Source organism: Protobothrops mucrosquamatus, unplaced genomic scaffold, assembly GCF_001527695.2.
Source record: "Protobothrops mucrosquamatus isolate PMUCROS unplaced genomic scaffold, P.Mucros_1.0 scaffold1045, whole genome shotgun sequence".
NCBI classification, from domain to species: Eukaryota; Metazoa; Chordata; class Lepidosauria; order Squamata; family Viperidae; genus Protobothrops; species Protobothrops mucrosquamatus.
This window is the reverse complement of record NW_015387277.1, coordinates 106,823-119,173: the sequence shown is the minus strand read 5'-3', so window position 1 is coordinate 119,173 and position 12,351 is coordinate 106,823. Positions and strand designations below refer to the sequence as shown.

At 40.4% G+C, this 12,351-nt stretch overlaps 1 protein-coding gene across 1 annotated transcript in view; it reads right to left on the bottom strand.

Moving 5' to 3' along the window:
- Nucleotides 1–5,301: 5,301 nt before the first annotated feature.
- The window catches only part of SNAPC3 (small nuclear RNA activating complex polypeptide 3), a 25,425-nt gene continuing 18,375 nt past the window's right edge, over nucleotides 5,302–12,351 (bottom strand). Inside the window, exons 7-9 of the mRNA XM_015820038.1 lie at nucleotides 10,306–10,470; nucleotides 9,744–9,851; nucleotides 5,302–6,582 (exon numbers count right to left, since the gene is read on the bottom strand). Of these exons, the coding sequence (XP_015675524.1) occupies nucleotides 6,435–6,582; nucleotides 9,744–9,851; nucleotides 10,306–10,470 (421 nt within the window). The 3' untranslated portion in view covers nucleotides 5,302–6,434. The remainder of the gene's footprint in view (nucleotides 6,583–9,743; nucleotides 9,852–10,305; nucleotides 10,471–12,351) is intronic.

The following is a 12,351-nucleotide window of genomic DNA, read 5'->3' as shown; positions in this document are numbered from 1 at the left end:
GTATTCCATGTCCTCTTAGAGAATCTGCCTCAGTTGGAGAGCTGTTTATTAGTTACCAGAAAGCAAGATAATTTTTCTCCTACAATGTATTCCAGTTGTTGGGTTTTTTTTGTGTGTGTATCTACTGTTGTTACCAAGGAATATAGTTTCACTCAAGTATGAGAAGTTTAGAGTAACATGATCATGGAAACTATTATCTGTAAAATCTAGAAACCCACTAGGATTGTAAATATATAGCTCCCTTAGTAATATAAAAATAGGCATAGAGTAGAAAAAAAACATGAGCACATTCAAAAGCAATACTTGAGTAGCATTCTTATGTTTTTAACTTTTCCCTTTGGATATATAAAGATAATGAGTTCAGAGGCATCAGGCTTTGCACAGAAACAGTCCTAAATATAACATCCATCAAATTCTCTTACAGTTTTGGAAATTAAATATATATTGACTAGAAAAATTGGTAGGTTTCAGATGGCAATTACATAATTCAGACTTAATAAGGATTTTGCAATGAACAGCTGAGAAAGACAACTTGTTGGTGTCTACCATTCAGCCCAACCTACATGAAAGGTAAAACATAAGGATGCTACTCAAGTATTACTTCCTGGCTAGATGTCAGGAAACAAATGTAATCCTTCACCACCTAAGATCTGCTGTAGCTGGGTATAAGTGGGAAAGCTGCTTAATAACTGACTTTTCCATCAAAAGCATAGGTTGCAATGATAAAAGTGCTAATTGTTAAGTTTTGCAACTTTTCATTGCCCCCACCGCCTCCCAACAGAGCTTGCAGTATGCTGAATGAAAGCACAATGCAAGAAACGCATGTCAACGATGGTTTGAAGACACAAATAAGGCAGTGTAGCAGGTGTATCCATGGAGGTCACAAGGAGGGAAGAGGGGCAGCCGGGCAGGAACACCTGCGGTGGGTCATCTGGGCCAGGGGTGCCAGGGTGAAGCGGCAGGGCCAGGCAGCTGTGGCCAATTGTTCCATTCCGGTCCACAGGATAGGGTCAAGAAAAGCAAGACGATGTGATTGAAACTCTGCCTGTTTTTTTTTAATGTGTGCTGTATATTATTATCATCTTCTGGACACCTGCAGTACAGAAAATCTGAAATCACACAAGCCCTCAAACCGAAAGCCATAGGAGGAAAAACCGCAAGCAGTTGTCATTTGAAAAAAGCCTATTTCTGGAATTGTTTCCAATCTGCCATTCAAAAGCTTTTCTCCAAACAGCAGAACTTAAAAGTAGTTTCTTAAAATACAAAATATTCAGATATCCTCAAGTAGGCAACATTTCTTTTTTCCACGTCAGATAATCTAGCCCCAAAATTTGTGTAGACTATGAAGGCTGAGAAAAGGCTGATCTGATTCTTACTCATTTCCATGGGGAAATGTTCTGATTCAACATTTGCTGGGAAATTATTCTCTGTACCCAGGGATTGCCCAAGCAGAGCTTTCATTGTGTAGAAATACTTAAACTGTTGTGTTGCTTCTTGCAAACCAAGGAAATAATAGATTTGGGTAGAAAAGTGTGGAGGGAGGAGGATTCTAGACATTCGAGAATCAAGGTGGCAGAGTTGGATTAAAAAAAAAAAGTCCCATTTTCCTAACTAATTTCCTAACAGATTTGGACAATTTAGAAACATGCTATCTTATGGGGTGAGTGGAATGCTTTTTAGCCCAAAACATATTTATTCAAAACATGAAATAAATCTAGAAATGCAACATTCAGAAAAAAGATCTGCTGCTGCTGAAACTTTCTGGAAACTTTTGCTTTAGCTTGAAACTAGAAGCATCTAATTTGCAAACTCTTCCCCCCCCCCCCCAAATAAATTGCCATAAAAATGTATTCAAGCAAGAAATTAATTAGGGCACTTTAGAGTGAGTTTCTTAATCTTAGCAACTTTAAGATATGTGGACTTCAATTCCCAGAATTTTCTAGCATGTTGGCTGAAGTCCACCAATTTTAAAGTTGCTGAGATTAAGCAATACTGCTCTAGAGCAGGGATGTCAAACTCGCAATGTCACGTGACATGTCGCAACGTATTGCAACTTTTCTTCCATGCCTGCAAAGGGATGGGTGCGGTTTTGGCATGATGCATCTGGCCTGCGGCCGGCAGTTTGACACCCCTGCTCTAGAGGATGGGAACAGAAGCAGGTGTGACCAGTATTATGGGGTTCAAAGATAAGTAGTATTAAGCCACACTCTAACCAAGTCCCAAAGAAGAATAATGCATTTAGCTGAAAAGTCTGAATATAGTTCTATGAATTAAAAAATATACAAGGAATGCAATCTTACAATGCTCAGTTATAAGTCATGCATTTACCTTTGTAAACTCAGGCAGAAAGTTTCATTATGGCAATTACTGTAACATTGTTCTTTCGTCCCCATTGCATTATTTTGCCCCTTCCTCAGTTTCAACCAATATAGGAATTTAAACTTTTGTTTTAAATTACCTCGATATCCAACACATTTTAAGGATGGAGAACATCTAATCATAAATCGTCACAGCACAAATGTGTTGAGTCAAACCAAAATGGAGTGTCTCTCCCATGGTAATGAACCAGATCTGAAGAGAAGAAAAATTATTTTGCTCCAATCTGGGCTTTGATATTTGACCACTTAAATGAGAACGTCATTAAACAAGTTGCCAAAACACAAATACACAGCTGGTGGGAGAAAAATTTAATTAGAATTTGACAGCTGGGTCCTCTGGTTGTGGAGACTCAGAGGAGTCATTTTTTCCCTAAATACTAAACACAAACTAGACCCAGCTGTTCCATGGCAGCTCCTGGGATTGGTGGAATTAGAGTTGTAATGTTTTCCATCTAATTTATTGTTCATTGTGTACATTCAATATAGGAGTGAAGGTTGGGAGGCAACCGAGTCAGTGTAAAATTCAAATGCACACAATGTAACCGTGTAGTCTTTAATAGCGGCTGATCTGATAGAAATTATTTGCAAGCCCTAGTTCTCCAGTTCATACCATGGACTTGCAGATGCCGAAGCATGTACTTGTTTGGGATGTTCTTGGGATCTAGAACTGTGGGTGATTGTAACTCATATTTTTCTTACCACTGATTTATTATATGCCAGTAAGTCATTTTTTGAGTCCTAGAAGTTACATAGATTTTCTCCATGATAATCTATCCCTAACCTGGTCTTTCATGTTTTCCAACAATGCACTAATCACCACTGTAACTGGGTCCATCCACTTTGCTCCTAGTTGTCCTCTTGTTCTCTTTCCGTCCACCTTTCCCAGCATCAGAACCTTTTCCAGAGAGCTGGGTCTTTGCATATTGTTTTCAAAGTAGGATAATTTGAGTGCGGTCAATTGGACCAGGCTGAATGAAAATTCTGAGTTGATTTGTTTGAGGATGCATTTGTTAGTTTTCTTGGCTGTCCATAGTATTCTCAGGCCTTCTCTAACACCAAAGTTAGGATCAACACTCCTGCTATTTTGCTTCTTCAAAGTCCAATTTTCACTTCCATAAAGTATCACGGGAAATACTGTGGCTTGCACAATTCTGATCTTTGTGGGTATAGATACATCACAAATTTGACTGCTCTCTTATCATTGAGAGGCCCCACAGGTAGTCCTTGGTTAACAGTGACAATTGGGACTGGAATTTCTGTCACTAAGCAACCAAGTCAGAAAGGACATCATATGATTGCATGTCTTAGCAACAGCAATTCCAGCACTCTGGGTTGCTGCTGTCATGAAGCAGATCAATCTAGGTGAGGATCTCACATGGTTACCATTTGTAACTCATGCTGGCTTATCTATAGTTTGTCAGAGGTCAGCAAAGGAAGTCACAAATGATGACCATATGAACAACATGGTGGCAGGAACCCCAAGGACCAGTCACAAGTATCATTCATTCAGCATCATTGCAGGCTTGAATGGTTGCTAGTGAGTGATTGTTAAACAAGGACCAACTCTTCTATTTTCTTTCTTTAGTATAGGGGTCAGAATTTTTTTCTGACTCTTAATAGGGTTGAATGATCCTAGGCAAAAGAAAAAAATCACACTCTTGCAGGAGTTCATAAACATAGAGCCGAGGTGGTACAGAATGCAGTATTGCAGGCTAGTTCTGCCAACTGCCAGCAGTTTGATTCTGATTGGCTCAAGGTTGATTCAGCCTTCCATCCATTCAAGGTTGGTAAAATGAGAAACCAGATTATTGGGGGGCAATGTGCTGAGTCTATAAACCGCTAAGAGAGGGCTGTAAAGCACAGTGAAGCGGTATATAAGTCCAAGTGCTATTGCTAACAAATTTGGTCTAAAACCATTCCATTCAGGAGGAGTGCAACGGGTACTCAGGCGCCATGTTGCTAACCACTATTCTAATATCAGTGAACTATAGTGGCCTTTTCCATTAATGCGTTCTGCATCATTTTTATTGCTCTGCTTTACCCTACCTAGTCCTCTTCAGCAGGGCAGTTCACAACTATTGTCAAATATTTGTGGCCTGCTGTATCATTCTTTTAAATTAAAACTTTAATGAAAAAATTGGGCCGGTATTGTTCTAAAAAATTGCACTTATTCCAATGTACACACAAAGAAATATATACATATATATTATATGTCGGCCCAAATATGGGAGAGAGATATATATTCTTTTTCTGACAGGTTAAAAGAGTTAAAGAGTTAAATTGGGAGACTAAGATGGCCATTTAAGTCTCCCAATTTAATTCTTTAACTCTTTGTCAGAAAAAGAAATTTGGATTTGTAAATGTTTCGCAGTTGCAACTTGAGCCTGCTTATCATCCCTAGTTGGGGGCTGCAAGGCAAAAGAGATTGTAAAAAGTAGAATTGCAGTATAGCAGTCAAAAATGCCAAAGTGTAATCAATCAGACCTAATTACTATTTCACCACTGATAACAACGTTGTAGCTGCTGTTGAGTTCTTTGAGAAATTCCATTAGGGCGAGACTCGTTAACTACAGATTTCTTGGCACACAAACCAAGGGATAAGACCCTCCACTTTCTCAACCAACAGGAATTTATGTTCACAGAGTCCTTGAGGTTTGGAAGAGCTTCTGAAGGAATGGCTTCCTTGCAAGACACAGTCATGATCAAGCTTCCTGAGGGCAGAAAGCAACGAATCTTGGACTTGTGCAATGAGATTAATTTAATGGTTGCTGCCCTATTTAATGGTTTCAGCAATAATAGGACAATGCCACCATCCTATCGGCATTCCTCTTTTTGGAAAGATATTTTCATAACATTACAAAAATATATTTTAATCCTTATGATACTGTGAGATGATTTTTCCAAGTTTGAATTTTTTTTTTTACAAAACATTTTATTGCACACAGTTTAATATATTAAACATGAATGTAAGAATCAGCACATATGGCGTAACATCTGTAAGATGGAAAGAATCTGGGGGTCATGGATATCCACAGAGGCTATACAAAGGTTCTGCACTTAATCAAGAAGGCAACCTGGAAGAGCAGAAGGAAAAATAGATGGGGAATGCCTATGAGAAAGAAGTATAAAGGAAGTGAGAAGGAATAAAGGACAAATAAGGAAATGGGATGGTTTGGGAGGAAAAAAAACAGGCACTAGTGGCAAGAGAACCACAGAAAGGATAGAAAGGAAATTAGGAAAATAGTCCAAGGAGGCAAGTTATTTTTAAAAAAAGGTCCCCACATCCATTTATATTTAAATAAATATACTTGAAAGGTGCAGCTGAGATGCACATGCATTCTCAAAAGAAGTGAGTTATGTGAAATAGCAGGATTAACTGTGGCCGCACAGCAATATCATCTACCTAGCAATGCCTAATTTCTCACAGAGAGAAGCATAAGAGACTCTTAGCCACAACCTGTGAGAAATCCAAGCATCAAACTCAATTTTGTGATCCTGAAATGCTGTGTTAGTATAAAAAAAAATGGTTGCTAAATAAAATACAGAGAACATTAACAAAGTTAATATTAAAACTCAACAAAAAAAACCCAACAATGTGACAATATCCTTCAAAAAGCTCTGTTTTGCCCTTCAAAAAACAAATAATACAAACACGAATAAGAATCCATTGTTCCAGGATGGCAAACTGGAGCAGGGACACCACGCTGATCATTGGTCTTTTCTCCGCCAAGGAATTCTTCTGGAGGAAAGGATTATATGAGGGAGATGAAATTGACTTTCTGACATGCCTCAGTTTTGATACTTAGTGTAAAGGCAAGAGAGTTCAGCTTTCATTGCCCTTTGAAATGAAGTAAGATTATGAATAACTATATCTAGGACAAGGATCAATATGTAAAAATAAAATGGAATACATGGGTGTGTGTGTGTGTGTGTGTGTGTGTAAACATAAAGCAGAAATCCTGAAAAAAGTTCTCCAATGCTTAATCACAGTATTCATGTTCCAACGGGTACTAAAATAGATGATACCATATTATTTGATCTTCTTTCTTCTTCAGCTCAGTTGAAAATCCCTGGATCAACGTAAGGGTAGGCAAGGAACACTCCCAACTTGTTGCCATCTGCATCATAATGCAGTGTTTGGAAGCAGACATCACAAAAGAACGAGGGCTCTTGTGGAGCAAGGCTGTCTTCATTCGTTACCCACCTGTAAGGTGCAATACAAAGAAGGTTACTTTGTGAAGATAGGACTTCATTCATTCATTCATTCATTCATTCATTCATTCATTCATTCATTCGCTGCTTTGAAGATTCATTAATTTCTGACTCTAATCAGCCTACAAATGACATACATATAACAGCACTGTAATTTAAACAAAAACATCAAAAATTGTTGATATCAAAAATACATGCAATCCACAATTATACTATTATAATCATAAAACCACAGCATCACAGATTGCCACACAATGAAGATTCATCCCATGTTCAGGGGTACCTCTAACCATGCTTGCCTCTGTCCCCAAATGCACATTTAAACACTCCTGTTTGCAAAGGTTCCTAAATATTAAAATGAATGGAGCTTACTAATTTATGGTTGCACAGTCAAGCAGGCAGTTAATCAGGATTTGGCAGTTTTATCCATCTACCCAAGGGCTTGGGATAGTTGGGTTGTCCCATACTGCACCCAGAATTGCACGGTTTCTTCTTTGTCAGGTATTGGCTAGCTCACTGTGTAATCTCTTCATTGATGGATTGATTGTAAATGAACTGAAATACTGCCTGTAACGTGCAATTCGAGCTTTGCATCTGCTGATCTTGGCTACAGTTATTATTTGTAGTTTTATTATTTCCAAGACTTCCTTAATCTTCTTCGTTTCTAAGTAATATTTCCTGATCAAATATTCTTTGATACTCTTGTTCTTCAGCTTCTTTTCTTTAATTTGTACTAGCCTGCTTACATCTGATCTGAATATGCTGATCTTATCTTGCAACCTGATCTACCATTTTGGTGGTGCACTGTTTAGCTTTTTTTTCTTTGTTGACTTGGCATCCAAGGTATTTAATTATAACTGCAGCCCTGCTGTACATTAGTTGGTTTGTTTCTTGGAGTGAGCTGGTTTTTTTAATTATTATATTTCCCTATGTATGTATGTATGTATGTATGTATGTATGTATGTATGTATGTATGTCAAGGTATAGAACATACCTGATACAATTTCCTATTTTCCCCACAATAACCCTATGAAGTGGGTTTGGCTGAGAAAATACGACTGGCCCAAAGTCACCTAGCCCACTTTCATATATACAACTCACAACCTCCTGCTTTCTCACCCAGCACCTAACTTATTACATCAAACTGGCTTTAGTTTTGTTTTGTTCCTTTGTGTTTATGTTTCAAACCAACTGTAAGTAACCAGGGTTACTTTTGTTAAGATAGGCAGCCACTTAAATAACTATAGGGTGGAAGGAGAGAAGATTATCTAGAATGAAGCTAATAGAAAGGGATTTTCTATGAATAGACATCTCCTATGCCAGGGCTTTTCAACCTTTTCACCCATTGTACCACTTTTAGGATATGGCAACATCCGAGTACCACCAGTCACCTAGCAAGGTGTCAAAAACTTGATGACCAAAAAAAAAAAAGGGAAAAAATTGATAAAGTACAGGTAGTCTTCGACTTACAACAGTTCGCTTAATGACTGTTCGAAGTTACAATGGCACTGAAAAAAGTGCCCCCCAAGCCACAGCCAAGCAAGACACCTGCCTGCCCGCCCGGCGGCGCTCTTCCTCCTGTCCGAAGTTTTCATTGTTGTGAGCACTTCTGTTGGGGATTGGCAGCGGGGGTGGGGTGGGGGGTGCTTGGTTTTTATTCCCCCCGTTCTGCTGGGTGGTTGCAGCAGGTTTTGGTCACTTCACATGACCCTGGGACACTGTGACCATCATAAATATGAATCAGTTGCCAAGCATCTGAATGTAAATCACAAGACTCTGGAGAGGCTGCAACATTCCAGCTGATCGGCGTTTCTTCTGGGCTCAGCAGAAGCGCCAGGATCAGCGCCAAGCTCCAGCTGGAGCCTGGCACTGATCCTGGCGCTTCCACTGAGCCCTGACAGCCCTGAAGAAGCACTGATCCTGGTGCTTCCGCAGAGGCCTGACAGCCTTGCAGCTCCAGCCATCTCTCGCTCAGGTTTGTGCGGTGCTGCCACCGGTTCAGCTCATTCCCCTCCTCCGCTACCACTTTTCTAGGACAGTCGCGTACCACCTGCCAGGTGCCAATGTTCCACAGGTGGTACCTGTACCACTGGTTGAAAAGCCCTGTCCTATTCTTTAAAGTGAGAAGCTCCTTTTTTACTAAAAATAGTAAATATGTAGAACTGTTTGCAACCCACACTATTTCAGGAAGATGAAGCATTTGGCCCCTTACAATAAATCAACATTGTTTTACTTTTAATCTTATCATTTCCTTTTATTTAGAAACGTTACTTGGTTGGTGTTATGGGTCAGAGACAACACAGAGATTCCAAAATAAATAAATAATATTGGCAGCATGGATTCTCATGCTAATTTTAGATAAACAATTAACTGCAAACTGATCTCATTTGTATTACCTGCCTGAAATGTTTGTTAATTGTATCAAATCTTCAGATTGGAAATTCAGTTTCCAAGGGCACAAAGAAGAAAACAAAACAGTTGCTATAATAATCAATATGTTTAAGGTTGATTTATTTATGTTCTCGGTGTGTTTCAAGCAGTAATGTTTTCTCAAGATATATTCTAAAATAGTGTTTTTTTAACTTTGGTAACTTTAAGGTAGAAAGCCACTTTGGTGAAGTGGTTAAGGCAGACATGTCAAACTCGCAACGTCACGTGACGTCGCACAACATATCGGGAGAGTTTTGCCATTGCCGACAATGGGGTGGGCACGGCTTCTACATGACCCGTCTGGCCCGCGGGTCGGCAGTTTGACACCCCTGGGTTAAGGCATCAGGCTAGAAACTGAGGGATTGGGCCCTAGAAGGAAGCAATAACAAACCACTTCTGAAAAACCTTGCCAAGAAAACTGCAGGCAATCTCTGAAAAGTGAACAGAAGAAAAAAAATGTCAAGATATTTGGATTTCAACTCCCAGAATTCCTGAAGGAAACAGAGTTGAAATCCACACAACTTAAAGTTAGCAATATTGAAAAACACTGCTCTAAAATGTAACAAATTGAACGGAAAGCCTATTTTATATGCTATCTCAGTGTCTTTCAAACTTGGCAACTTCGAGATTTCAAATCCCAGCATTCGATGCAGTGATTTTGATTCTTATTGTGTGTTGTTCAGATTTACGTTCTGCAATGGAAATATCTGTGTTATTACTCACCTGGCTGTGTACATTTTGCACACAAAACACTTTTTAGTCCATAGCCAATGTTTTTTGGTTAATAAGGGATAGAGGCTTCTGTCTAGGCAGTCGTCTCGATGAATAAGCCTTGCAAGGTAAAAGATTGAGAAAGAAATTGGTTAGTCTAAACTAATACAATGAAAGAGAGTCAGGCACTTTTATAATAATGGATACTATTTGTTTCAAGGCAACCAAGGCTGCAGATTAAGTACACAGCTGTCAATTAAAGAAAGCCAATGCCCAAACAAGGGAGAAAGGGTGTGTAGAAGTGAAGCAGGAAAAAAGAATCTACATTATTTTCAAATATTTTCCCACACGCAAATCAGCCCGCACGAATCAAACATGGTTACTAAGTCCAGAATGGTGGTGTGGGTGGGGAGGAGATGAAAAGTTAATGGATTCCCCAGAACACCAGCAGACAAAGCATAATTATAGATAATAACCCCCTTTGCAATGCTAACACAGGAAGAACTGAAACAGAATCTCAAATTCCAAGTAGTATCCCTCTTGGCAGAGACTCTGCAAGGAAACAGTGCCTTACCTGATATCTGTGATAATAACAATGTGCTCGCAATCTCCTTGATGACAATAAAGGTACGGGAAACCTATTTTTATGTCCAAATCATTAAAGGTGTAGTCTTCCATTTTAGTTGCCTGAAGTTTTCCATAACCTCGCTCACGGGATTCTGCCCACTCAGTAATTGTCCTGAAATTAGCAGAGACAACATTTTCATTCTTTAAATTGATTATACTTAGTCTTTGACTTACAGGCACACAACAGAGCCCAAAATTTCCGTTGCTAAGCAAGGCAGTGTTAAGTGAGTTTTGTCCCCCGTCTTTATGACTTTTTTGGCCACCGCTGTTAAGCAACTCACTGCAGTTGTTAAGTGGATCATTTGGTCACGAAGTGAATCTGACTTCGCTCATTGATTTTGCTTGTCGGAAGCCGGCTGGGAAGGTTACACATGGTGATCACATGACCCCGGGACAGTGCAATTGTCATAAATACTGTGTTTCCCTGAAAATAAGACCTGGTCTTATTTTTTTTATTTTTTTTTGCCTCCAAAAGAGGCACCAAATCTTATTTTCGGTGCATGTCTTACCCTAACCCTAAACCTTACCTTAGGAATGCCGTAGTCAGGCCTCCGGTGCCTCAATACATGTCACGCCATTGCCCGAGTTCTTCTGCGGTCACTTGCAGCTGCATGCCACGTGGCGCATTGCGCCGGTGTCGCTACTAGCACCAGGAGGCCGCGTGGCTTATCACGCTGATCACAAGTGGTGGCACAATCGGCTTGACGAGCCACGTGACCTCCTGCCGCGAATGGCAGCACCGGCGCGATGCGCTACATAGCATGCGGCCACAAGCGGCCACAAAAGAAAGTCAGCACAACAGGTGTTAAGGCATGGGAGGCCTGGCTACGGCAGTCCTAAGGTAAGTGGATGCAGGGCGCATGGGGCAGCTTCACACACCCCCCCGCCCTGGCTTGATTTTTTACCTGTGCATCTCGCTCCCAAACTAGGGCTTATTTTGGGAGTAGGGCTATATTAGGCGCACACATAAAAATCAATCTAGGGCTTATTTTCAGCAGAACATGGTACATGCCAGTGCTAAGTGGCCAAATTTTGATCATGTGACTATGTGGATGCAGCAACGCTCATAAGTCTGAAAACCGATTATCAGTAAATTGTAACTTCAGATTGGTCACTAAACGAACAGCTGTAATTTGAAGAGAACCTGTATTATTTTTGCTAGAGCGAAAATCAGGAAACCAAGTGTCCAAGCTAGAATATGAACATGTTCCTCTCAGCCAAAGAAATGTTTTCTCTCAACATCCTGGGACACATTCAAATTAAGCCCTAGGGCAGGGGTCTTCAAACTTGGCCCTTTTATGACTTGTGAACTTCAACTCCCAGAATTCCTCAGCCAGGCACGCTGGCTGAGGAATTCTGGGAGTTGAAGTCCACAAGTCATAAAAGGGCCAAGTTTGAAGACCCCTGCCCTAGAGCGTGATCTATGGGAACTGTAAACATGTCAGGTAGAAAAAAACATGATACAATGACAGTGTTGATACTGCTGCCTTAAGAGAAGCGATAACATGATCAGACAGAACCTGTACAAAGGATAGTGGGATCCCTACAATTTTAGTAAGAGGCACCCTGTTCAAAAGCCAGGAGGCAATTTCAATTGCATTTAGACATGCAGCAAATTCCAACTGGAAGACTGCAGATGTCAGGTGATAATTCTCAGTGCGGTGCACCAATATTTGGAAACCAAAGGCTGAGAACCAGAACTAGAAATTCTTTTGAAAAAAATAATAATAGCATGCACTGAAGAGTATTCGGACAATAAAATCAATGGGCCAATGAGCAATGCTTAATCATCTCTTCCAAATTTTGCTCGGCAATCCAATCCGGTCGGCCCGTTTTCGGCCTGAAGAAACGGCTTTGACATCGACCGGGAGGGCCCAGTATGGCCAGCATGGCCGGGAGGAGTTTGGCTTCGGCCCCGCTCCGGCCGATGGAGGACCTGGTGTGGCCGGGACTGAACGTTTACCAACAGTTGAGGATTGGCCTCCCCCCCCCC